General features: G+C 43.9%; 1 protein-coding gene across 1 annotated transcript in view; it reads right to left on the bottom strand.

Annotated features, from left to right (window-relative positions):
• Positions 1-18,152: 18,152 nt before the first annotated feature.
• Positions 18,153-27,148, bottom strand: part of ABHD17C (abhydrolase domain containing 17C, depalmitoylase) — a 59,355-nt gene continuing 50,359 nt past the window's right edge. Inside the window, exons 2-3 of the mRNA XM_012466930.3 lie at positions 24,192-24,371; positions 18,153-19,611 (exon numbers count right to left, since the gene is read on the bottom strand). Coding sequence (XP_012322353.3) covers positions 19,392-19,611; positions 24,192-24,371 — 400 coding nt within the window. The 3' untranslated portion in view covers positions 18,153-19,391. The remainder of the gene's footprint in view (positions 19,612-24,191; positions 24,372-27,148) is intronic.

The raw sequence follows: 27,148 nt of genomic DNA, 5'->3' as shown, positions 1-27,148 counted from the left end.
TGTTAATTTCAGTATAGAGCCAAACAGTTTTCTACGTATAAGGTACATATATAGTTGCACAAATAGATAAATGTATGTAAGTGTTCCATCAATGTTCAACACCTAGCTCAAAATTCTTCTCTACCACCAGACTGCATGTTCTGAGAGGGCAAGGCTGTGTCTCTCGAGTTTACTCATCTACCCTGTAGTAGGTCCTGTAGTGTCCAACATAAAGTCCACAGTCAATGAATGAATACATGAGTGAGCATTGCTTTTTTTTTTTTTTTGAAACAGAGCCTTGCTCTGTCAGCCCAGTGACAGTGCTGTGGCGTGATCTCGGCTCATGAGTGAGCATTTCTTATAAAAATAACATACACGGCCAGGCGTGGTGGCTCACGCCTGTAATCCCAGCACTTTGGGACACCAAGGTGGGTAGATCACGAGGTCAGGAGATTGAGAACATCCTGGCTAACATGGTGAAACCCTGTCTCTACTAAAAATCAGCCCAGAGTGGTAGCACGTGCCTGTAGTCCCAGCTACTCAGGAGACTGAGGCAGGAGAATCGCTTGAACCTGGGAAGCGGAGGTTGCAGTGAGCCAAGATTGTGCCACTATACTCCAGCAAGACTCCATCTCAAAAAAAAAAGTAATAATAACATGCATGCAGTGGAAAAGGAGACCCAAGTTGTTTACAAACATTTGAAAAGATGCTCAACTTTGCACATAAATGAAGACACGCAAATTAATACTATGCTGAAATACCTGTCAGGCTGGCAAAACTCCAAAAGTTTGACACCGCCTCTTTGGGAGGGAGGCCAGTAAGGGTGGAAAATAGACCTTTGCATTCATCACTGATGAAACCTCACGTTGGTGCAACCTGTGAGCGCAGTTTGACAAGATTTATGAAAATGTACATAATGTTTGACTCAGCAATTCCACTTCCAGGAATTTATCTTAAAGCTATACCGTGGGGAAGGAATAGCACCAGGTTATACACTGTGGCCTTATTTTTAATAGGAAAACAACAAACTAACCTAAGTGCCTAGTAGTCGGGCTAATTAAATAATGTTGCATCTATATGATGGAATCCTATGCAGCTGTTTAAAAAAGGAATAGGATGTGTGTGTGTGTGTATATATATATATATATATTATTTTTTTTTTTTGAGACAGAGTCTTGCTCTGTCTCCCAGGCTGGAGTGCAACGGCACGATCTTGGCTCACTGCAACTTCCACCTCCTGGGTTCAAGAATTCTCCTGCCTCAGCCTCCAGAGTAGCTGGGACTACAGTTGTGTGCTACCATGCCCAGTTAATTTTTGTATTTTTAATAGTGACGGGGTTTCACCATGTTGGCCAGGCTGGTCTCGAACTCTTGACCTCAAGTGATCTGTCCACCTCGGCCTCCCAAAGTGCTGGGATTACAGGCATGAGCCACTGTGCCAGTCCAGGAATAGGGTAAATTCTATGTAATAAAATAAAAAATTAAAGTGTGAGCAATATATATGGGATACATTTGCACACTACCATTTGTGCAAAAAGGAAGTGGAGGAAAAACACTCTGTATTTGCAATTATTTATGGATGCATAGGAAATTATCTAGAATGACACACAAGAAACTAATAATATGGTTTCCTGTTTGGTAATTGATAGTTTTGGTAAGGGGTGGGCAGATGGAAGATGGGTGGGAGGTCAACTTTTCCTTATGTACTTTTTTGTAATTTTTTTCTTTTTGAACCAAGTGAATTATTACCTAGTCAAAAATTTAAAACTGGGTGTGGTGGCATGAGCCTGTAGTCCCAGCTACTCAGGAAGCTGAGGCAAAAAACTCATTCAAGGGTGTGGCGTATTGTGACCAGGCCAGTAAGTAGCCACTGCATTCCAGCCTAAGCAATGTCAAGAGACTTTGTCTCTTAAAAAAAAAAAAGGAAAAATGTAAATAATGTTTAAATGACAAAATTGTATATAGTAATAACCCTGTTTTTTCTTTTTTACTTAGTAATGTATCCTACACATTTCCCTGTATTTTAAATTTCTTTAAAACATTTTTTTAGTGTTCTTCGTGTTTTAGCATTTTAAATAAATTTATTTGTTTCTAAATTTTAATCTATTTATTTATTTATTTTGAAATTGGATTATGAGACTGGCTAATTTCTGTATTTTTGGTAGAGACAGGGTTTCCCATGTTGCCCAGTCTGGTCTCGAAGCCCTGGGCTCAACAATCCACCTGCCTCCGCCTCACAAAGTGCTGGGATTACAGGCTGGGCCACCACGTCCAGCCTTAAATCTTTTTCAACATTCTTTTACAGTGTTATGCCATTTCCTAATAAGGACATAATGTATATAATCACTCCCCTGTTACTGGTTTCAGCATTCTGAACACTCCCACGTATGCATTTCAGGAAAATCTGGGCGCTGTTCAGGAGTTCTTATTTCTTTTTCATGGCAAATGCAAACGTACGCTTCAAGACTCAACTCAAATGTCACTGTCTTTGGGAAACTTTTTCTGATCTCCCCAACCCTGCACGCCTTCCATTGCCTCCCCACCTCCAGCTGTGAGCTTTGGAGAATAGGGATGCATCTTACCAATCTTTCTGTTCCCAGACTAGCACAATGACGTCCTGAGTTGATACTCAGTAGACACACAAATAAATAAACATTTCTTCACTGCAATTCATACAATCCTCCCAAGGAGGAACTCCTGGCTTAAAAAATAAAATACAGTGGAGCCCTGAACAATGTGGAGTTAGAGGCACCAACTCCCAGCACAGTAGGAAATCCAAGTATAACTTTTGACTCCCCCAAAACTGAACTTCCAATAACCTACTGTCGACCAGAATCCTCACCGATAACATAAACATATTTTGCATGTTTTATGTATTATATACTTCATTCTTACAATAAAAGAAGGTACAGAAAAGAAAATATTATCAAGAAAACCATAGGGATGACAAAATACATTTACAGTACTATACTGTATCAATACCGTAAGCTTGCGTGTCTGTTTACAGGATGAATCCTCCGTCTGAAATGTCAGGAAACTGCAGCTGCCGACTACAATCTATGATACAGATCAAGCAATTCAACTTTTTCTTGCAGCTTCAGCAGAGGCATGGTATTATTCAAGGTGTACAGGATTGCGCTAAACAGGCTGAAAAATACCCAAGAACCACAAGAGATTACTTTCTATTGAGATTTGCACTTTACTGGAGAAACAGTTGCTCATGCGGAGAGGACGAGCGTCACAGGGCGTTTTAAGCGGATACTCAAAACACTTGAGCTCAGCACACTAGCAACAGGAGGTGGCTGTGAAATCATTACAGTAGCGCGGCGTGTACCACAGCTAATTTTGTGCAGTTATGGTTTAATATTGCATCTTTATATTTGTTTGCATTTCTTTTACCTTTGAATAGTGCCACGTACGGTCCATAAGTGTGTGCGTCAGTTTTGATAAATTTTAACTTTCTATACTAGATATGTGTATATTTTATAGATGTAAATGATAAAATAGATTTGTATCTACACATATTTTATGCATTCATGACATGCCCAATGTTTTCTTAATTTTTTCATTATTTCTAGTCTACAAGTTTCATCTGAAAATATTTTCAAATTAACACAAATCTCCAAAAAATGTTCTAATATATTTATTGAAAAAAAAAATCCGTGTGTAAGTGGACTCATGTAGTTCAAACTCAGGTTGTTCAGGGGCCATCCGGATGGGTAAAATGCTTATCCACAGACAAGCAACGCGTAGATTTGCCAGTACCCTTAGCTACAACACGCATGCCTCATGGTTTCAGCGACAACGTAAGCATAACTGTTACTTTTTTATAATGCCATGAAGTCCTCTGCCTTCTTTTCAAAGCATGCAAAGTGCACCAGCCTGGGAATGGGCTGGGTTTAAACTGTCACTAGATCGGTTTCTGCTCTCAGGCAATTCTCTTCCCCTGTGTGATGCTTAATTTTAGGTGTCAACTTGTCTGGATTAAAAAATACCTAGGGAGCTGGTAAAGCATCCCTTTTGAATGTGTCTGTGACGCTGTTTCCAGAGGAAATTGGCATATGAGTCGGTGGACTGAGTGGGGAAGATTCACCCTCAGTGGAGGTGGGCACCATCCAGACAGCTGGGGGCACAGATAAAATGAAAAAGGAAAGAAAAGCTCTTTCTTTCTTTCTTTCTTTCTTCTTTCTTTCTCTTTCTCTTTCCTTTCTTTCTCTCTCTTTCTTTCTCTCTCTCTCTTTCTCATTCTCTCTCTCTCTCTCTCCAGGACCTAGAACATTCACCTCCTCCTGCCCTTGCAGATGTGAACTTCAGTCTCTCCAGGCCTGAGACACCAGGACTTGTACCATCGGCCCCTTGGTTCTCAGGTCTTCAGTCCCTGGCTGAGAGTTACACCATCAGTCTCTCCAGTTCTGAGGCTTTCGAACTTGGATTGAGGCATCCTAGTGGCCCCCGGGGTCACCAGCTTGCAGACATCCTGTGGTGGAACTTCTCAGCCTCCATAATTGTGTGAGCCAATCCCCGTCATAAATCCCCTCTCATATGTCTATACCGAATCATGCAGCACTTCATGAGGGGAAAGCATTCTGGGAAATGCATTGTGAGGTGATTTCATCATTGTGTGGATATCATAGCATGTACTTACACGAACCTAGATGGTCCAGCCTACTACACACCTAGGCTATACAGTAGTCGCTTCCTCCTAAGCTATTTCCTCCGGAAACAGTTTTTAGAAGTAGTTCCCAGACAGGAAATGACGTCCTGTTCTTTGGCCGTAGTCGTAAGTGAGAACTGTTTTTAAAGCTGCTCCAGTCCTTCAGTGACAACTTCCTTCTGTCAGTGCACACGCTCCTGAAGGCCAGCCAGTCAGCAGCAGACTCCCTCCAGGGACTGTGCTGTACAAGCCCGTACAGCACATGACTGTAGTGAATACTGTAGGCAACGTATCTAAACATAGAAGAGGTCCAGTAAAATTATAATGTTATAATCTGGCTGGGCACGGTGGTTCACGCCTGTAATCCCAGCACTTTGAGAGGCTGAGGTGGGCAGATCACTTGAAGTCCAGAGTTCGAGACCAGCCTGGCCAACATGGCAAAACCCGGTTTCTACTGAAAATACAAAAAAATTAGCTGGGCCTGGTGGTGTGTGCCTGTAATCCCAGCTACTCTAGAGGCTGAGGCAGGAGAATCGCTTGAATCCAGGAGGTGGAGGTTGCAGTGAGCCGAGATCATGCCACTGCACTCCAGCCTGGGTGAGGAGTGAAACTCCATCTCAGAAAGAAAATGATAATAATAATATTATAATTATAATCTTTTGGGACCACTATTGTGGTTTGCATTGATTAAAACGTCATTATGAGGAACATGTGTATTTTTATTTATATATAAATATGTATTTTACATACATATTTAATTTTCTGTCTCTCCAGAGAATCCTAGATCTTCCTGGATTGCCTAAAATGAATTAAATGTGTGAAATGAAGGGCTGTGCTAGTTAGACTGATGGCCCGTGGGCCACAGGGCTGCTGATGTGCTTGGTTGGCCCACGTGGTGTGTGTATGTGTCACAGCCGTGCGACAGCCTCTCCGAGTCAGCACATTTACTCAGCGTTGCTTCACACCTGGCCCACCTCATGTGTTTACAGTGTGTGCCCCTGTAAGTGTCAGAGGGCGACCTCTGGACTGAGCCCAACCTTTTGCCTGGAGTCGTGGAAGGAAGAAGCCGCTGCTCTGTAGCAGCCAGGCAATGGGAGAAGTGCACACAGCACGCTGCTGAGCTCTGCAGCGCTCTGGGGACGTGCAGGACTCAGAGGCTGTCCGACTCAGCCGTGGGAGTCTCTAGGGATTGAAAAAGCCTTGAAGCAAACCCTGGAGGGAGGCTGTTGATGACTGGCTGGCCTTCAGAAGCACGTGCACTGACGGAAGTTGTCACCGTAGGACTGGAGCAGCTTTAAAACCAGTTCTCACTTATCACTACGACCAAGAACACTAAGTCTTTTCCTTTCTAGGAACGACTCCTAAAAACTATTTCTAGAGCAATTAATTCTCAGCAGGATGCCTTATTTATTTAAACACAACATGAATCAAATCAAATCACTGGGAAGTCTTGTTACCACAGCTCACTACAGCCTTGACCTCCGAAGCCCAAGCGATCCTTCTACCTCAGCCTCCCCAGTAGCTGGGATCACAGGTATGCACCACCATGCCCAACTAATTTTTTTTTGTTTGTTTTTTTGTAGAGACAGGGTCTCACTATGTTGCCCAGGTTCGTCTTAAAATCCTGGGCTCAAGAGATGTGCCTGCCTCAGGAGTGTCAGAGGCATTCAAACCAGAGCGACTCCATCTTGAACAGGGGCTGGGTAAAACAAGGCTGAGACCTGCTGGGCTACATTCCCAGGAGGTTACACATGCTTAGTCACAGGCTGAGATAAGAGGTCGGCAGGACTGGAATCACAAGATACAGGTCACAAAGACCCCGCTGATAAAACAGGATGCCGTAAAGAAGCTGGCCAAAGCCGGGCGCGGTGGCTCACGCCTGTAATCCCAGCACTTTGGGAGGCCGAGGCGGGTGGATCACAAGGTCAAGAGATCGAGACCATCCTGGTCAACATGGTGAAACCCCGTCTCTACTAAAAATACAAAAATTAGCCAGGCATGGTGGCGTGCGCCTGTAGTTCCAGCTACTCGGGAGGCTGAGGCAGGAGAATTGCCTGAACCCAGGAGGCAGAGGTTGCAGTGAGCTGAGATCGCGCCATTGCACTCCAGCCTGGGTAACAAGAGCGAAACTCCATCTCAAAAAAAAAAAAAAAAAAAGAAGCCAGCCAAAACCCTCCGAAACCAAGATGGGGTGAAAGTGACCTCTGGTCGCCTCACTGCTTACTCCTCATTATGTGCTAATTATAATGCATTAGCATGCTAAAAGCCACTCCCATCAGCACCAATACAGTTTACAAATGCCATGGCAACGTCGAAAAGTCACCGTATATCGTCTAAAAGGGGGAGAAAATCTCATCCGGGAGCTGCCTACCCTTTCCAGGAAAACTCATGAATAATCCACTCCTCGTTGGCATGTAATGATGAAACCACCATGAGGATATTCAGTGGAGCAGCCCTGGCCGCTGCTCTGCCTGTGGAGTAGCCACTCTTTTGTGACCTTACTTCTTCAATAAACCTGCTTTCACTTTACTCTGTGGATTCACTCCAAATTCTGCAACCTCTGCCTCCCGGGTTCAAGCAATTCTCCTGCCTCAGCCTCCCGAGTAGCTGGGGCTACAGGCATGTGCCACCACGCCTGGCTAATTTTGTATTTTTAGTAGAGGCAGGGTTTCTCCATGTTGCCCAGGCTAGTCTTGAACTCCCGACCTCGTGATCCACCTGCCTCAGCCTCCCAAAGTGCTGGGATTATAGGTGTGAGCCACGGCGCAGATTGCACAAGATCCAAGAGCTGTCTATTGGGTTCTGGATCAAGACCCCTTTCCAGTAACAAAAGTGCTGGGATTAGAAGCATGAGCCACCGCACCCAGCCTTAGAATTTGCATTTCTAAGGAGTTTCCAGGTGATGCTGCTGATCTAAGGACCACACTCCGAGAACCACAAGAATCCAGCATGATAGGATTTGTACTTAATTATCGGTTAAGTAAACATTTACGAAATAGGATACTATGGAGTCCAAAAATGCTATAAAATGTATTTGTAGAATGACTTACTAATCATATACATTAGAAAAGAATCATCAATATGTAAGTTAAATATATTTATTTCATTTACAGATAATGGTTAGAAAATATAAATTCCAGGCTATGTTGCAAAAATTCTTCCCCTCTTCTCTTCCTCTCGACTTTTCCTACCTCCTGCCTACCCCCCAGAAATTTGTGGCTGGCTCCATGTTGGGGAATCTCACACCAGGTATTTGTCAAGGAATCTCCTAGTTTTGTGATTCTGTATTGTTACAGATCCTGCCTGGGCACATGAACTCTTCTGGTCAAATTATAAGCCACGTCAATAAGCTGATGTAATTTGCAAATACAGGAGGCAAGCAAGTTTACAAAACAATCGGTGAATGGCGTGTGTGTTTCTGTGTGTCTCTGTGTGTGAGAGAGAAAGACTGACTAAAGAAATGACCCTAAGACTCTTCCCCTTTACATCACTTGAAGTGCTGGATATTGTCAGGCCATCCCGGGTTCTTTTCAAATAAACCATTTTGCTGGAGAAATATACGCTGTCTTCAGAAGAAAAGCCGTGCAGTCTCGTGTTTGCATTGTGACATTCTGAGGGGAGGCCCCTCATAAATATGTGGAAGAGAAATGAAAACTTTCCGTGTTTCTAAAGATAAACAATTCTTACAAACCGAATTCTTACTAAAAAAAAAAAATTAAAAACCAAGGCATACTGTTACACACAAAAGCCATTCTTATGCATGACTCAGGGCGTGGAATGAATACAGTTCAGTACACGATGAATGAATGATGTCATTTTCCCATACATTTCCAAGAGGCTTTCTATCAACGTGCTCATGTGGAAAATCCTTTCAGTAGAGAATAAAATGTTCTGTTTCTCCAGATGATAATAGCTAGTATTTATTGAGAGCTCAGTATATTCTAGGCTCATATAATCCTCACATTAATATTATGAGGTAAGTAATAAATTATACTCACTTTACAGGTGAGAAAGCACAGAGAGGTTAAATCATGACCCTGTGACACAGCTAATAGCAGGTGGAGCTAAAATTCAAGCTCAGGTAAACAAATGCCACAGACACATGTCGAACCGCTGCACACTCATCCTCCCAAACGTGTAAGGATTTGATGCCCTTAATCACTTTCTCAGCATGTTTTTTGTTGAGAAAAACAAAATGTGTGTAATACACACTAGGAAGTATGTGTATTACAAAATGTATGTAATACACACATTTCAAAAAAAAGAATGTGTATCATATTTTTTGCTGTTCATTATTTATGCACCGAATGGTCCTTTTCTCCTCCCCACCAAAAAACGGGGTCTTACTATGTTGTGCAGGCTGGTCTTGAACTCCTGGCCTTAGGCAATTGCCCAGTGACCTCAGTCTGCTCTTTTGAAATGTTTAAATTTTATATTTTTAAATTCTTTTTTCTTGAGACAGAGTCTCGCTCGTTGCCCAGGCTGGAGTGCAGTGGCGCAATCTCAGTTCACTGCAACTTCTGACTCCCGGGCTCAAGCAATTCTCCTGCCTTAGCCTCCGGAGTAGCTGAGACTAGAGGCACCTGCCACCATGCCTGGCTAATTTTTCTACTTTTTTAGTAGAGATGGGGTTTTACCATATTGGCCAGGCTGGTCTCAAACTCCTGACCTCAGGTATCCGCCCACCTCAGCCTCCCAAAGTGCTGAGATTACGGGCATAAGGCACCGTGCCTGGCCTCAGTCTGCTCTTTACATATGTCTTTTCTTAAATGATTCTGAGAAGTTGATGGTGCTGAAATGGCTCATAGGGGAATGGCAAGGTTCCTTCCTAATTAGAAACTGATACGTCAGCTGGGATACCACTGAGAGGCTGAATCAGTAAATAAAATTCTCTTCAAAGGACAAATGGAGAGAATATATTGATCATATATAAAGGATTTGTATTCAGAATATATACATAATGGATTTGTATCCAGAATATATAAATAATGTCATCAAAAAAGAAAAATATAGAACTCTATCAGCTAAGTAGTCAAGAGTCAAGTACAGACATTTCACAATACAGAACTTACAAATGACCATATCTTTCTGAAAAGTCGCTTACTCTCCTGCGTAACCAGGAGCATAACATTTCACATCCACTATTTAGGCAAAAATTTACAAAGTTAGAGGATGCTGCGTGTGGATGACCAGAACTCCCATCCCCTGTTGGTGAGAAGGTAAATTGGTGCTCTTCCTTTGGAAAATGACTTGGCGTTACCTAGTGAAGTTGAACAGGCAGATTCCCAATGACTCAGCAATACTCAAATGGGGCCACGGACCAGCAGCAGCTGGGAGCTTCTCACAAACGCAGAATCTCAGGTCCTACCATGAACCTACTGTCAAAACCTGCACGCCCAGGTGATTTGTGTACACACTGGAAGTTGAGAAGCCCTTTCTGGAGCAGTGGCTTTCAGTCTCGAAGCGCCCATTAGAACCCCCTCCAGACTGCTTAAATTGGAATCTCTGAGGGTTGGACCCCAGGCATCAACACTTGTAAACACCTCTCCGGTAATTTCAGTTATGTTGCCAAGACTGAGAACCTTCAACCAGAAGTCTCTTACATCATGAGATGTACAAAACTATCTTTCATAGCAAAGCCTGAAAGACAGCCTGAATGTCTACCAACAAGAGATTGCATAGACCGAGTGCAGTGGGTCATACCTGTAATGCCAGCACTTTGGGAGGCCTAGGAGGGCAGATCGCTTGAGTCCAGGAGTTCGAGACCAGCCTGGGCAACATGCCAAAATCCTGTGTCTATAAAGATACAAAAAAATTAGCCAGGCATGGTGGCATGGGCCTGTAGTCCTAGCTACTTGGGAGGCTGCGGTGAGAGAATTGATTGAGCCTAGGAGGTCAAGGCTGTAGTGAGCTGAGATGGGGCCACTGAGCTCCAGCCTGAGCAACAGAATGAGATGGTGTCTAAAAAAAAAAAAAAAAGATTGCATGGAGTACATTCATACAGTGCTACACAGCAGTGAATATAAATAAACTAAACTACAGCTGTATGGATTAATATTGACAAATCTAAAAGGCATCATGTGGAGTAAAAGAAGAAAGCAAATGAAAAGTACAGCAGGAGGATGATATCTTTGTACAAAATTTTAAAGAGCACATTATATAACATATATACATACATACACATGTGGTATATGCATATACACATATATACATATGCATATATCACACGCATTTTTACTATATAGGAAAGAAAATGAGTGAGAGGAAATCCAAGACAGCGGCTATACAGGAATGCAGGAGGAAAGAGAATGTGACTGGGGGAGAATGAGAGAAAGAGAGTTTCTAGGGCTCAGGTTCAATAGTGGGAATGTGGGTTTTTGGGTTTTTTCCCCTGAAATGGTAAAAATATCTTTTATCCACTTCTGTAGGTAAAATATTAAAATTTTAAATTAAAAAAAAGTTGTGTAAAGGGCATCTTTCCTGTAGGTTCTTCTGAGCCCCCTTCTTAAATGTAACTCAGGCTTCATCAGACACCCTTCTCTGCTCTCTTCTGAGCTGGCTCCCCTGGCGCTTGCTTTGAGACCAGCATAGAGAGGGTCCACTCCTTTCCCAAACTGGGTTTTTTATTCCAGGGACCCTGGCCCCCTCCAGGTCCCATCCTGGAATGTGCTGGAGGGGCCCAGAAGCTAGCTGTGCCTCACAGACCTATCTGCAGGGCACGTGGGAGCCTGGAGAAGGGAGGTCTGGGGGGTGGGATTCAGACAGGGGGCAGCATCTTTGTAAGTCTGGAGGCCCTGGGCCTGTCTCCATCGACACCCAGACATAACCAGACAGGGCCAGGTGTGAACAAGCTGGGGCCAGCCAAATGGTAAATCATTTAGCAGCAGAGTAATGATTTTAAGTAACAACCTAGTGAGGGCACAGACAAGGTAAACTGTCTTACCCAAGAGTGTTCAAAGTGTTTTCCGTTTTGTTCTAAACCCAGACTTCGCCCATCCATTTAATGAGTGGGTCCAAGCCTCCATTACCACTTGCAATGCATTTATTTCTACCTACAGAATTTCCTCTGATCCTTACTTGACTGTGTAGTCAAGAAATTACTACCATTTGAGAGATAAGGGACAGGCCCAGAGCTGTTAAGGGATTTGCCCAAGGTCACATGGTTCCCATGGCACAAAAACTCCCAGCTAGACCTGCTGTCTCTCCATCCAGGACTCCCTTACTGTCTCGTCTTCTTCTGGGCTTGTAAATGCTTCTACACTCCACTCTGGTACATCCAGAGACCCCCTCCTTACTCAGCAAACTCATGCCTCTCCCTGGGCATGACTGTAGGATCAATCCAAGCTCCTTAACCTCTCCATAATCTGCTCTCACAGTTCTCAGAAGCCAAAAATATTGGTTTTTAAAGAACCTGTAAATATCATCTAGTTCTGTGTTCTTTTTTTTTTTTTTTTTTTTTTTTTGAGATGAAGTTTCGCTCTTGTTACCCAGACTGGAGTGCAATGGCGCGATCTCGGCTCACCGCAACCTCCGCCTCCTGGGTTCAGGCAATTCTCCTGCCTCAGTCTCCCGAGTAGCTGGGATTACAGGCAGGCGCCACCGTGCCCAGCTAATTTTTTGTATTTTTAGTAGAGACGGGGTTTCACCATGTTGACCAGGATGGTCTCGATCTCTTGACCTCGTAATCCACCCGCCTCGGCCTCCCAACGTGCTGGGATTACAGGCGTGAGCCACCTCGCCTGGCCTTAGTTCTGTGTTCTTAATCTTTTGGAATCATTGATACCTTCTGCTGGAGCTGTGGATTTTCTCCCCAGAAAAATGCCCGTAGGTACAGACATCCAAAGTATGGCATGCCGTTTCAAAGGAGGTCACAGATCCCAAGACTCCTGTTAAGCATTGCATATTAGCCTGTCAATGATAGACTGGATTATGAAAATGTGATATGTATACACCATGGAATAGTATGCAGCCATGAAAAGGAACAAGACCATATCCTTTGCAGGGACACAGATGAAGCTGGAAACCATTATTCTCAGCAAACTAATGCAGGAACAGAAAACCAGACACTGTACATTCTTAGTTATAAGTGGGAGCTGAACAATGAGAACACATGGACACAGGGAGGCTACCAACACACACTGGGGCCTGCTGGGGGAGGGTGGTGGGGAAGGGGGAGCATTAGAAAACACAGCTAATGCATGCTGGGCTTGATACCTAGGTGAAGGGTTGACAGGTGCAGCAGACCACCATGACACACGTTTACCTATGTAACAAACCTGCACATCCTGAACATGTACCCCAGAACTTAAAAAGTAAAAAAATTTTAAAAGAATTACAGATTAAATATGGTGGTTCCTTAAAAAAGTAAACATAGAATTACCATATGATCCAGCAACTCCATTTCTGAGTATATACCCCAAAGAATTGAAAGCAGAGTCTGCAACATATTTGCACACTCGTGTTCACAGCAGCACTGTTCATAATAGCCAAAAGGTGTGAATAACCGGAGTTTTCATCAACAGATGAGTGGATAAAGAAAATATGGCTCATATACTTGGGATCTGTGTCCCCGGCCCAATCTCATCTAATAGCTCTCATCATCCCCCACGTTGTGGGAAGGACCCAGTGGGAGATGACTGAATCACGGGGGCCAGTCTCTCCCAGGCTGTTCTCGTGACAGTGAATGGGTCTCACAACATCCGATGGTTTTAAAAACAGGACTTCCTCTGCACAAGCTCTTTGCTGCTGCCTCCCATGTATGATGTGACTTGCTCCTCCTTGCCTTCCGCCATGATCGTGAGGCTTCCCCAGCCATATGGAACTGTAATTTCAATAAACCTCTTTCTTTTATAAATTGCCCAGTCTCTGTTAACAGCAGCATGAAAACGGACTAATATCATGGTATAGACACACACTGGAAAATCATTCAGCCTTAAAAAGGAACGAAATGTATCACATGAATGAACCTTGAGGAAATAGGCCAGACACAAAAGGATAAATACACTTAATGATCCCACATACCTGAGATACCTAGAGTGGTCACATTTATGCAGACAGTAGGGAGAGCCGAACAGGAGCAGCTCCGGAGCTGTTCCCGGCGGGAGCCACGCAGAAGGCCAGTGATCTGGGCATCTCCAGCCGAGGCGCCGGGTCATCTCAATGGGGCTGGTTGGACGGTGGGTGTAGGCCAAGGAGGCACACTGAGGCAGGGTGGGGGGTTGCCTCACCCAGGAAGTGCAAGGGACAGACAACTCGCCCTCCTCGCCGAGGGAGGCCGTCGGGGACTTTTCCGTGCCCTCCGGCACTCTGGCTCAGATACCGCGCTTTTCCCACGGTCTTCGCGGCCCAGAGACCAGGAGATTCCCGCCAGTGCCACCACCACCACCAGCGCGGCGGCTTCAGCACAAAACGCGGCAGCCGTTTCAGCCACGCCCGGAACACCTGCGAGGGAGAACCACCCACTCCCTGAGAACAGGGGGCTGAAGGCAGGAGCCGGGTGATCTGGCTGGGCGGGTCCCACCCCCACAAACGCCAGCAAACTGAGTCCCACTGGCCTGAGATTTTCGCAGCCAGCACAGGTTTGAGCTCGACCCAGGACGGTGGAGCTCGGTGCGGGGAGAGGCGTCCACCACGACCGGGGCAGTTCTAACCCTGCGTGTGTAAACAAAGTATCAAGGCGTCTACACCGCAGCTGGGGGCGCCCGCCCGCGGCAGCTCAGCAGCGCCTCTGCTGGCAGACTGAGACTAGACTCCCTCCCCGCCGGGCAAACGCAGCAGCCCGGCAGGGACTTAAAAATAAAGCCCCACCTTCCCGGGTCACACGCCTGGGAAAAGGGGTGCTTGTGAGCCCCACTGCAGCAGCCTTAAACGTCCCTGCCCAGCCGCTCTGAAGGGAGCAACGGAGCTCCCAGCGCAGCACCTGAGCGCTGACAAGGGACAGACGGCCTCCTCAGGCACCCTGACCCCTGTATATCCAGAGTCACCTCATACAGGACAGCTCTGGCTGACATCTGGCAGGTGCCCTTCTGTGATGAAGCTACCAGAGGCAGGAACAGGCAGCAACCCCCGCGGGTGATTCCGAGACAGAAGGTAGAATGGTGGGTGCCAGGGCCTTGGGTGAGGAGGGAATGGGGAGTGAGTTAGTGCTTAGTGGGTACAGAGTTTCAGTTTGGGATGATGAAAAAGTTCCAGAGCTGGACCGTGGTGATGGCTGCACGACTGTGTGAATGTACTTACTGCCCCTGAACTGGCGCACCTAACAGAAGCTTAAAACGTAAATTACACGCTATGTGTATCTTACCGTACACAGGTAAAAGAACTGCAGATGGAATGGACCCCTCACCTCACACATGAGGATTCTGAGGCCCAGGCAGTGGCTGGGTTCCTGGCTGAAAAGGAACAGGGCCAGGCGCAGGGGGACCTCCTGCTGCAGGGCTGCTTTGTGGCCCTCTGCCTGGAACCCATCCGGCAGGGCAAGCTCTGGGAAAGTTTCAATGGGAAATGCCGTGTCTCCCACTGAAACCCTAGTGCGCAAAGCCTCAGGTAGGAGGTATTACAGCTGGACAGAGTGAAATGCCATATTTATATGCACTTCATCTACTGGCTGCCTAACCCTCACACACAGGGGAAGGTGATTTACCCGGAATACTTGGCCTCTTTAGAAAAAGTAACATTTTCCGGGGGAGTTAGGTAGTGCCATCCAGTGGTATTCCAGAACAAATTATGATAACAAAAGCTCTCACTGATACCATTTTATATAACAACCACTAAACATGAATCCGGAAGAATGGGTTTGGACATTCCTCTTTGTAAAAGTGTATTATAGAGACACTTAGAGGGCCGGGTGTGGTGGTTCACACCTAAAATTATAACACGTTGGGATGCCGAGGCAGGAGGATCACTTGAGGCCAGGAGTTTGAGACCAGCCTGGGCAACATAGTGAGATCTCCACCTCTATGAAAAATAAAAAAATTAGCTGGGTGTGGTGGCACACACCTGTGGTCTCAGCTATAGGAGGCTGGAGCAGGAGGATTGCTTGAGCCCAAGAGTTTGAGGCTGCAGTGAACTATGATCCTGCCACTGTACTTCAGCCTGGGTGACAGAGTGTGACCCTATCTCCCCAAAAAACATTAAAGATTTTCAAGATACATTGTTATGTGATAAAAGTGAATACCAAATAGTTCATGTGTGTGATTTCCCCCCACTGTTTCCTACACTTCCTCCACAGCCCCAAACTTGGACACATAGCTGGTTACACACCAAAATGTTAACAGAGGCACATTTCTGTTGATGAGATTCAATTGCCTCTTTTTATTTTGTTTTGTTTTGTTTTTGTTTTTTAAGAGGCAGAGTCTCACTCTGTGGCCCAGGCTGGAGTGCAGTGGCGTGTTCATAGCTCACTGCAGCCTCGAACTCCTGGACTCAAGTGTCTGGCTTCAGCCTCCTGAGTAGCTGGGATTACAGGTGTGAGCCACCACACCTGGCTCTTGAAAATATTTTCATGTCACTAAATAACTATTCTATGGCATTATCTATTATGGTTAAAGAGTAATTTGTTGTATAAACATAATAATTAAATCCCTAAGGCTGAAAACAGATTGTGAGCTTTCACTGTTACCAAGAGTAGGGCAGTAATTATCCCATTTAAGTCTATCTTATCTTGATTATTTCTTAAGGCTAAATTCCTAGAAGCAATTAGTTAAATTCCTGAACATTGTTAGGATTTTGAGTCAAGGTACACTTTAGAAAGTTTGTATCGGCCGGGCGCAGTGGCTCACGCCTGTAATCCCAGCACTTGGGGAGGCCGAGGTGGGTGGATCACGAGGTCAAGAGATCAAGACCACCCTGGCCAACATGGTGAAACCCCATCTCTACTAAAACTACAAAAATTAGCTGGGCGTGGTGGCGCGTGCCTGTAATCCCAGCTACTCGGGAGGCTGAGGCAGGAGACTGTCTCAAAAAAAAAAAAAAAAAGAAAAGAAAGTTTGAACCTATGTGATATAAGTTAGTAGTGTAATTTTAGAGAACCCATTTATCCACACCCTCACTGCCAACAGAGATTATATTTTAAATATTTATACGAACTTTATAATATAAAATGGAATTTTACTATTTAAATCTGTATTTATTATATTTGATTATTTAATTAAATCTATGTGATTATTATAATCTCTTATGAACAGTCTCTTCATGTCCTGTGCTCTTTACACATGGGGTGTCTCATCGCTGCATAACTAAATGTATTTTTACATTATCTATCATATGCTTTCTAATGTTTTACCCCAAATTTGTCATTAGAGTATGCTATATGTAACACGAAAGTTTTATATTTTAAACAAACCAAATCTAAAACTTTAATCCCTTGAGGTTTCAAGATTAATTTTGCCACCAAATGCTATTGTTCTATTCTCTTTCGAGAGCTTCGTCTTGATCAAGAAGCTCTGCTGTCAGTTGCACAATTTACAGTGCTTTACAAAGCAGCAAATGCTGGGCACGGAGGCTCACACCTGTAATCCCAGCACTCTGCGAGGCCGAGCTGGGAGGATCGCTTGAGGTCAGGAGTTTGAGACCAGCCTGGGAAACGTGGTGAAACCCCATCTCTACAAAAAACATAAAAATTAGCCAGGCATGGTGGCTACTTAGGGAGGCTGAGATGGGAGGATTGGGAGGTTGAGGCTGCAGTGAGTCATGATCACACCACTGCATTCCAGCCTGGGCAACAGAGTTAAACCCTTTGTAAAAAATATGATACAGCTAAAAATGGGCAGTATTTGCATAGCCATGATTTCATTTAATGCTTATGTGCCCTAAGTGTGGTCAAAAAGGGGGAAAAAAAGCATCAGAGGCCCAGAGAAATTAGGGAATGAGGTCAATATCACAAGCTTGGATACAAAGACAGAGATTAGATATGGTCCTAATCCTGTCTCTGCACAGGCTCATCTGAAAAAGACTAGAAAAGACCCTCCTCATGTGTGAGCCAGCCCCACCCATCTGATTCAAGATCAGTAAGGAGCAGCCTGCACGTGCATGTCGCTCACATTCGCGTGTGCACACTCCCATGTCCTCACACTTCCTGACCACCGCTTCCTCCCACTGCACGCTCAGGAGAGTGTGTTCCAAGAGTTGAATACTAGATCCTTCAGCTGCTCTTTTCTGCTCAGGTGATCAAAGGGTGAAAACTCTACGAACACACCTGTTTCAGGCTTCCCGACAAAACAGGCATGTCCTCCCTCTGAGCCAGGTCGCAATGAGGTCACCTTCATCAGTTCTGTTTCGTAGCCAGAATCCACTGCACCTTCTGTTTACATACCATCTGCACTTTGCTGCTATACGCTTTCTATCTTGGCTTCTTCCGAAAGTAATCTAAGGGCTTTAATAGAACAAAAACATATACCTTGAGAAAGATGGTGCAGTTTGAAAGCCCCAAGGGTTTCTTCTTACATTAAGACCAAAAGTTGTTTTCTTATTCACTATTTTCTTTGATGGAGAGATGAAGAAAAAAACCGCACAGGCCCACACATTCTGATCCATGCATCCTTTATTCCATTATCACCACTGTGCTGCATCCAAGCAGCAGTACACGCACTGGCGATCAAGCGCAGTCCAGCTGTACAACGATCTGAGGCTTACAGTACATTTAAGGCTTTTAAATTTGGAAAAAACAAATCAAAACCAAAGAACCTCCAAATCCAAACCCCTGACCAACACAAGTAGTGTAGCAATGTCAAGCATCTTCTATTTCTGATGCTTATTCGGCGCAACTCCAGTGTCGAAACCCAAATAATTCCTAAACTAAAAAGATTAGTTTAGTGAAATTTTAATTACATAAATTCTTCAAAGCATAAACTTGGAATTTTTGTCTTGGAAATGTTATAAAATTTTTAATAGCAAAACATAGGAATAAAAACATATTAACAAAATGTATTCAATCATTTACATTACAAACAAGGAATTTGCAGTTCATTGTTGTAGCCCGACAAAAGAAATTATATCTACCATTAAGAATCTATGCACAATGTGATTGCAAATATGTACAGTACTTTAAAAAAGCCTACAAGGAGGACTTTACAGAAGGAAAGCCGGCTAGGCTCTTTGTTAAGCCAACCAGACAATCAAAATATTAAAACTCTGTCGGCTAGTAATAAATTTACACTTAAAAAAACCCCTCGTTTCTTTTTGTTTAAGAATATTCCAGTTATATTTATATGGTTACAGTGGATGAAGCTGTACATGATAGTTCCAGTAAATTACTCTTCAGTTCATTTGTCCAGGGAAAGATCAGCATGTTGACAAAAATTAAGAAAAGAATTTTCACCACAAGTTTTCCAGTTACACCATCACAGCTTCACAAATGGATCCAGTGGCAGAAAGAGAGCTTCATGTCAAACACTGAGAACACTGGTGGAGACAGGGGTGAGGACTGCATGAATGAACCAGAAATGGTGGGTAAGGTTGAGAAACAGATGCGAGGCTACTTTATACAGCACTAGAAAATTGTCCCTACATTCAGCTCTCATTCCCATTCCTGCAAGGTAATGAAGCTGGGAATCCCAACTGTTCAGTTTAACGTGTCGTGTGAGTTAGCAGAACAAACTCTAGATACGAAAGACTGAGATTTCTTCAGCTCTTTGATTAGAACACCCTAAAGGCTGGGCACTTCTTCACGGTTATCAAGCCTTTACAGCTACCCAGTTAAAGCATGTGCAAAACAGAGGACTCTTCTGTTCACAGTAAATGAGGTAAGATCAAGTTGTCGTCTTCAGGAATTAGGAAGTTCGTGAGATATGAACTGTTTTAGTCTCTCTAGGTATTGTGCATAAAGCTCTATGTCATTATGCCCAGCCCCTTCAACCCAGAGGGGCTCCACGGCTCGGGGACAGCGCTCGTACATCGCTAAGCCGTGGGAGAAATCGATGACCTCATCCTCTGTACCGTGAATGACCAACACAGGAGAGGTGACTTTAGATATCTTGTCAATGCTGCAAAACGGAAAGGGGGAGGCAGAAAGAGTTAGGCTCACAGATAATACACATCACATTTAATGATAAGTTTATACATCTCCACAGCAGGGAAATAACACCATGGTTTTTGTTTTTTTATTTTTTATTTTTATATTAAGGACTTTATCTTTTAGAGCAGTTTCAGGTCCACAGCAAAACTGAGAGGAAAGTACAGAGATTTCCCATATACCTTCTTGTCCCCACACATGCAGAGCCCCCCCCACTATCAATGTCCCCACCGCAGTGGTGCAGTTGATGAACCTATATTAACATATCATAACAGTTTGGCTTCTCCTTGCTTCACTTTTTTTCTGGTAATTTATTATTTTTCTTAAATCAACTTTGCATTTTAGAATAATTTTGAACTCGCAGGAAAGGTGTAAAGATAATAAGAGTGTACATAACAATCAGCCAGGCATGGTGGCACACGCTTATAATCTCAGCTGCTTGGAAGGCCGAGGCAGGAGAATTGCTTGAACTGGGACGGGGAGTTTGCAGTGAGCTGAGATGGTGCCAGTGCATTCCAGCCTGGGCAACAGAGCAAGACTCTCTCAAAAAAAAAAAAAAAAAAAAAAAAGTTGCCCCTACATACTCCTCACCCATTTCCTGTAAAGTACAACATACCACACTGCACGTTACCAGGATGCATCTGTCAAAGCTGAAACACCAGCCCTGGTGCATTACCGTGAACTAAACTCCAGACTTTATTTGGATTTCGCTGGTTTTTCCACTAATGTCCTTTTTCTGTTCCAGGATCCAGTCAAGAATACCACATTGCATTTGGCTGTTGTGTTTGTTAAAGTATTTTATTAAAGACAGAACTCTTCAGAGCATCTAACTAGCAAACCAGTAACTACTATTTTAACATATTCATATTTTTTGAGAGTATTAAAAAAACGGGCCAGAACTTAACATATCAAATGAAGGTCTCTTTGGAAAGCTGGACACTTAATCTGCTGCCATTTAAGACTTCAGAATTCTTTTTTGAGAGCTACCTTCAGAATTGACTCAACGATTCACATCCTATTTCATAGAAGCAAGCGCCTCATTTTAAAAAATAAAAACATTTAGTTTGAAAACTTAATGTAATGCCTAGATCTTATTCCAAATGACTTCTCTACAAAAATCAGATCTACTGTCAAAGGATGAATATTTGAGGATCTTTAAAAGAATATGCTTCAGCCTCCAAAGGCACATCCCGAAGAGAAATCCAAAAGACTTCAAGCGCTGGTTGAGCTGGGTGTGTAGGCGACTTCTCTGATGGGGATAACACTCATTTCATCCACAAATGAATCAAGAGAAACGGATCTCTCTCCATTCTGTCCTGCCAAAGGGCCTCTTACCGTTTACTTCTCTTTCCATATTTGATCCTAGTTGAAGTTACAAAAGGATACCGATTTGTAATATCTGTGGGAATCCTTTTGGTAAAAGTAACAGCTAACATTTTGTAAACATTTACCATGGACAGGTGCTTTGCACTTAACACACAAAATCTTCTTTGATATTTAATGGAATACCATGAGAGAGGAATGACCATCTCTTGTTTTATCAAGGAGAAAACTGAAGCTCAGAGAGATTATTAAATAACAGGAATGAGGCCGTGGAGATAATAAAGAGCTCTAACATCAATTACACATTCCAAAGATCTACAAACAACTGTCATCTAGCCTTTATTAAAAACTCAAGGAGCTGCAGACCACTTCAAGACATCCCAGAAAGATTGCAAAAATCTCGTCAGCCATGTAATCTGCAAAGATCAGAGCACTGTGGCAGTATTCAATTATGCACACTGGAAATCTTATTTGGAAACCTACCTTTTCTCTGTACTTCATTTTAAAATGACTTCCTTTAAGAGAGTTCAATTATACTCAATTAAAAAGATATTTACTCAACAGTTACAAAGGACCTGGGCCTATGTTCCGTGCTGCACAGTTTAAGAGAATCTCCACTGCCTGGAGGGTGTATTTGAAGCTGAACGCCATCATCTGATCCCAAGTATAAAGGAGGTAAAAGAAAATAAACTATAAATGAAATAATAATCTGGATTCCTATGCCTTTTTTAAAATCTGTTTTAATACTAAAAGGAGATGTGAAAGTATCCTCTTTTAAGGAAAGAGACGCAGACGATTCTGCCATTTGGCAGCAATGGACATATTAAGAAAATGTTTACCAAATTCAATTCATGATGAAAGTCAATGCAACCATTAATGGTTTGAAACCTGTCATATTAATAATTAATGACATTAAATATTAGGAGTAGTCTTTTTTGTTGTCTCCAATCATCAGCCTTTTTAAAAAAAAATTTAAGAGACAGGGTCTTCCTCTGTTGCCCAAGCTGGAGTACAGTAGTGTAACCCTAGCTCACTGTGACCTCAAAGTCCTGGGCTCAAGGAATCTTCCCAGCCCAGCCTCCTGAGGAGCTGGGACTACAGATGTGCACCACTATGGCTGACTCACTTTTACATTTTTTCTGTAGTGACAGGTCTTGCTATGGTGTCATCCAGGTTGGTCTTATAGCCTCAAGTGATCCTCCCACGTCGGCCTCAAAAAGCACTGGGATTACAGGTGTGAGCCACTGTGCCAGCCCTCCAATCATCGACCTTAATTCAATGAATTACTTAACCTCTCAAAGTCTCAGTGTCCTAATCTGTAAAATGAGCACAGTAATGCGACAAGCATCTTTTATTTTTTGAGACAGAGTCTTGCTCTGTTGCCTAGGCTGGAGTGAAGTGGCATAATCTTGGTTCACTGCCTCCCTGGTTCAAGTGATTCTAGTGCCTCAGCCTCCCCGTTAGCTGGGATTACAGGCGTGCACCACCATGCCTAATTTTTTTCTTTTTTTTTTTTTTTTTTTTGTATTTTTAGTTGAGACGGGTTTTGCCATCTTGAATTCCTGAATTCAGACAATCTGCCCTCCTCGGCCTCCCAAAGTACTGGGATCACAGGCGTGAGCCACCGTGCCCAGCCGACAAACTTCTTAAGACTGTTGTGAAGATGAAGTGGGAACAGGAAGATGAAATGCACAGCCCGACACCTGCCATACCAGATAAACTCAGGATAAGATTAGTTGCTAATCTGTTATTAATAATTCGTTGGCATGGCTGTCTTTTAGGGTATACGCTAATTTACGAGCCAGGGGAAAAAATACAGCCTATTAGTTTTGTTACCAGGGTAATTCCTGGGATTGCTTCCCACAAACATGCTAAACATCCATCTTTCAGCAAACTGGCCTCTCGTTACCAATTCTGCACAAATAAGGCCACACTTGAGAGGCACATTAGCCTACTTAGCATTCCCAGCCACACCACCAGACATCTGCAGGACAACTTTCCCATGAAGTTGAATCTCATTGAATCCTGGTACAAACTGCACAAAACTGAAGTTCACCCAAGGTGTTAACAAAAGGTTCCTTTCTGTGAAAGGACACAGTTTGTGTAACAGAAGTTTATGTAACCAAACGGTGATCTTTTATGTTTTTTTTCCAGCAGTAGCAGAATGAAAGCAATTAATGGGGCAATTAAAACCCTAAAACTGTGTCTTTCTTCTGCTGGGGTTTTTCTATAAAATGGCAACACGAGCTGGCCAGTCCTGAGGGTAACAATCCGAGGCCATCTTAGCAAGCACTGTGGGGGAAAATATTTTGTATTAAAAATCCTTTCCTCATCTTAGTTTTTTCTTTTTCTTTTAAAGAAAAAAACAAGTAGAAATGTTCAAACAGGAATTCAAGAAGCCAATGTGCTGGTTGCTTTTGTAGTTACAGTACATCCTTCTTGCTTCTATTACTGGGAACTAGACACGGGAGCAGCTAGGTTGGCAGCTGTTCCGCTCCCTCCAATGGGCTGGAGGCAAAGCCCTGGGTGCAGCAGGCGCTCTCGTTTTTAGCTTCCTGGGGTGGACGCTGGCACCTCTGCAGGGGTGAGATCTGGTTAAAGTAGCAGAGCAGAATAGGGGGTGGCAGATGAGTTTGTTCATTTATGCCATTTCTGTGGCTATTTACCGGAGATCAGAGCCTGGCTTGTCAAGTGACTCACTTTGCCTTTATTCTTCTATTTACAAAGATTGACTGAGCACGGTACCTTTTCCCTTACCTGTATTGTCCAACTGAAAAAGTCAGAGGAATTTCAAAACTGCTTGCTTGCCTGCAGTTTTTGAGTGTCTACGCCACTAATTGCCCCATCACACATGCTGCATACAGCTCATGACTCAGCAAGACCTGTCTCAGAATGAATGAGCGAGTGCTGAACTGTAAGTTCCTTTAGGATGTACAGGTGCTGTGCTGTTAAAAATCCTGTTATGTTACAGCTGAATCAATTAACCCTAGGCGTCAGTATACTCAAGGTCCTTATGCATCATCTGGGAGATTTTCACAAGTGAGTCAGGCCTGGGAGGATAAAATCTCTGGATAGTGTGTGTCATATCTGCTTCCACATGCCCTGTGGCACCCGGCACAGGGTCTGACGTAGGCTTCATTCAGTAAATATTTACACAGCTAATGGGAGCATCGGATATGAACACGGTCACTGGCTGACTTACCACTTGTCGTACAAGCACAAACTTACCTGGGGAAAGCATCAAAGCAGTATGTTTTCCTGGTATCCGGAAAAGCCACACGCAAACCAGACATCAGAGGGGAATGGAGAATGACCGCTGCGCATTCATACCTCGAGGCCAAGTCTACCGTGGGGACAGTCCCGATGCTCTGACCATAGAGGATAATGTTCTCAGGACTTACGCCATACCTGGAGAAATCAAAGGTCGTACGCCATTAGCTAAGGTATGAAGAGAGAGAGACAGAGACAGAGAAACCCGTATCGTAAACCCATAAAACTCCCACATCCACCAGCTTAAAACCATATCTAACTTGTACACTTTAAGATGAATGTGAGCTTGACGAAAACAAACTAAGGTTCTGTCTTCTACAACATTTACAACATTTGCAAAAATAATAAACATGATATCGTTTCTCCGGCCAATTAACTTTATAAATTTCGTTTCAGTAGATACAGAAGTCACCTCATTTCCTATTATTTCCCCTTTATATTTTCTTTGCTAACCGTAAACACACTTCTAAAGTAAAAAAAAAAAAAAAAGCAGGTTTGGCAAATTGCAATATTAAAAACTCAGAGCAAAGTTTTCATAATACAAAATATATGAACATTTATCAGAAAAAGATTTACTGGGAGACAATTAATTTGAAGATAATTATATTTTCTTTAGTCTCTCTCAGGGTTAAACCCTTCCAAGTCTTTCAATCCATCAGCGGTCTCCGATCCATTCTCTTCAAATTTTAGCTAAAGGGCTGTGTGGAAAACAGGCTTCATTTCCCAGTTTCCCTTGCAACCTGCTGTGTGCAGAGACCTAAGTTCCAGCCCACTGGATATCAGCAGAAGTGACATGACCTCCAGGTCATGCTTTTTTTTTAGAGATGGAGTCTCGCTCTGTTGCCAAGCTGGAGTGCAGTGGTGCGACCTCAGCTCACTGCAACCTCTGCTTCCCAGGTTCAAGCGATTCTCCTGCCTCAGCCTCCCGAGTAGCTGGGGCTACAGGTACACACCACCATGTGGGACTAAGTTTTGTATTTTTAAAAATAGAGACAGGGTTTCACCATGTTGGCCAGGATGGTCTTGATCTCTTGACCTTGTGATCCACCCTCCTTGGCCTCCCAGCGTGCTGAGATTACAGGTGTGAGCCACCGTGCCCAGATCATGCTTTAAAGCAAATGGTATGCTTTCCCCATCCCTTCCGCCTTCCTGGTCATGGCAAGTGGATCACAATGAGCCACCTCAGCCCATGCAGAAGGACGCAGCACCCCAGATATGGCGGTGGAACAAAATAGAAGGAACCTGGGAAAACACATGCTCTCTTATTATCCCACAAGGGATATCTAGAATATCTAAAGAATGCTTAGAAAAGAAAAAGACAAATAGGTGAAAGAAATGAAGACACAGCACAGAGGAAACAAGAATGCCTAATACACATATAGAGAGATGAGATAATCTCACTAGAATATCACGATGCAAATGAAATCCATGAGTTATTATTTTAAACCCAAACAACCGGCAAAAATGAAGAAGCCAAACAATGCTGAGAGACGTCAAGGACACGGAAAAGTGGATCGCCGTTACTTTGTAAACCAGTACAAGCCCTTGGGAAAACAATTCAACATTATCTGAGAAAGCTGAAGCCAGTGAGCCAACAGCTCTCCTTTTCGGAATAAATACATCCTGGAGCTTACAGGGCAATATGAAATGCTTTCTGACAATGGCCTTCAGTGAAAAGAACTATCAATCCACAGCTGATGGAAACGGCAGGATTTCAGCCCAACTTCTTCCCCTTCAAGCTCCACGAAACTCCATGGAAAAATGGAAGCCCTTAAGAAAGAATTCAGGGCATTGGAACGTACTTTATGGAGGGAACCACACCTGGGCTGTGCCATGGAGACAGGAATTAAACACACGGAGGTGAGAAGGACTTTCTACGGGAGATGTGCAATGCATACCCAATGTGGCAGCAGGAAAGCACTGAGCTGGCCGGCGGGGGATGTGCTAGGATAGCGTGAATCAGAAGCTAAAGGGTTACGGCCTGTCCTGGAGATGAGGGCCACTGGAGTGTCCAAGGGCGAGATGACAATGGCAGGCAGGAGATGACAGCATGAAAAGGAAGCTGGGAGATCCGGCAGGGGACTATTAAGAATCATGCAGAAGAGAGGAAATAAAAGATTGTAACAAACACTGCACCCACCCTCGCTTTCTAAAGTGAAGTGTCTGTGTGGCCCCGCAGGTTGACACCAGCCAGTGCAACTGTGCCTAGGGAAGAGGCCCCCGGAGGCAGGTTTTGCCTGGGGCTTCACTCCCGTTGGTTTAACAGGTTATTAAGAAATGGTCCGCACAGGGAGTTCTGGTGGGGAGGTTTGAGGGAACAACGGATCCAGCAGCATCCTGTGCCCAAATCCACACCAGAGACCACAGATTTTAAAACACCTGCCACGAGGACTCAGTGGGGAGTGGGGTCAGAAAGGAACGCTGCTCTCATGGCTCCATGCTGAAGGTTAGCAGTCCAGGGATCTTCCTCAGCAGCAACTTCCACCAAGATCCTTCTTTCATGGACTTCGGAGGAGTTTTTAACCTAAAGTCCAAGGAGTCTTTGGGGCAGAGCATAAGTAACATCAGGGGTCTCCTCTTCCCTCCTCCACTTTCATCAGATTTTCAAGTGCTCTATGACCCCGAAAAGCATATGGAGCATGAGATACTGCACTCCAGGGCGTCCGCAGGCAGCTGGAGAGAGAGCCTCCAGAGTCCACACCTGGGGATGAGTTCCTTCCGCAATGGCCACTCTTGTGGACAGGCCATTCATTTTGCTATCAATTAATTTTAAAAATCATAAATCAAAGAAAACATAAGCGGAGAAGAAAAGTGAAAACTGAAGGCAGTTAATGAATGAGGCACAGAAGATTAAGAGATGATTAATACTGAATATCAAAAAACAAAGTTAAAGACTTCCAGGTAAAAATGGCAAC

Source organism: Aotus nancymaae, unplaced genomic scaffold (genome assembly GCF_030222135.1).
Source record: "Aotus nancymaae isolate 86718 unplaced genomic scaffold, 86718_ANA_hifiasm-v0.15.2.pri h1tg000064l_0, whole genome shotgun sequence".
NCBI lineage: Eukaryota > Metazoa > Chordata > Mammalia > Primates > Aotidae > Aotus > Aotus nancymaae.
This window is presented reverse-complemented; position numbering and strand designations above follow the sequence as displayed.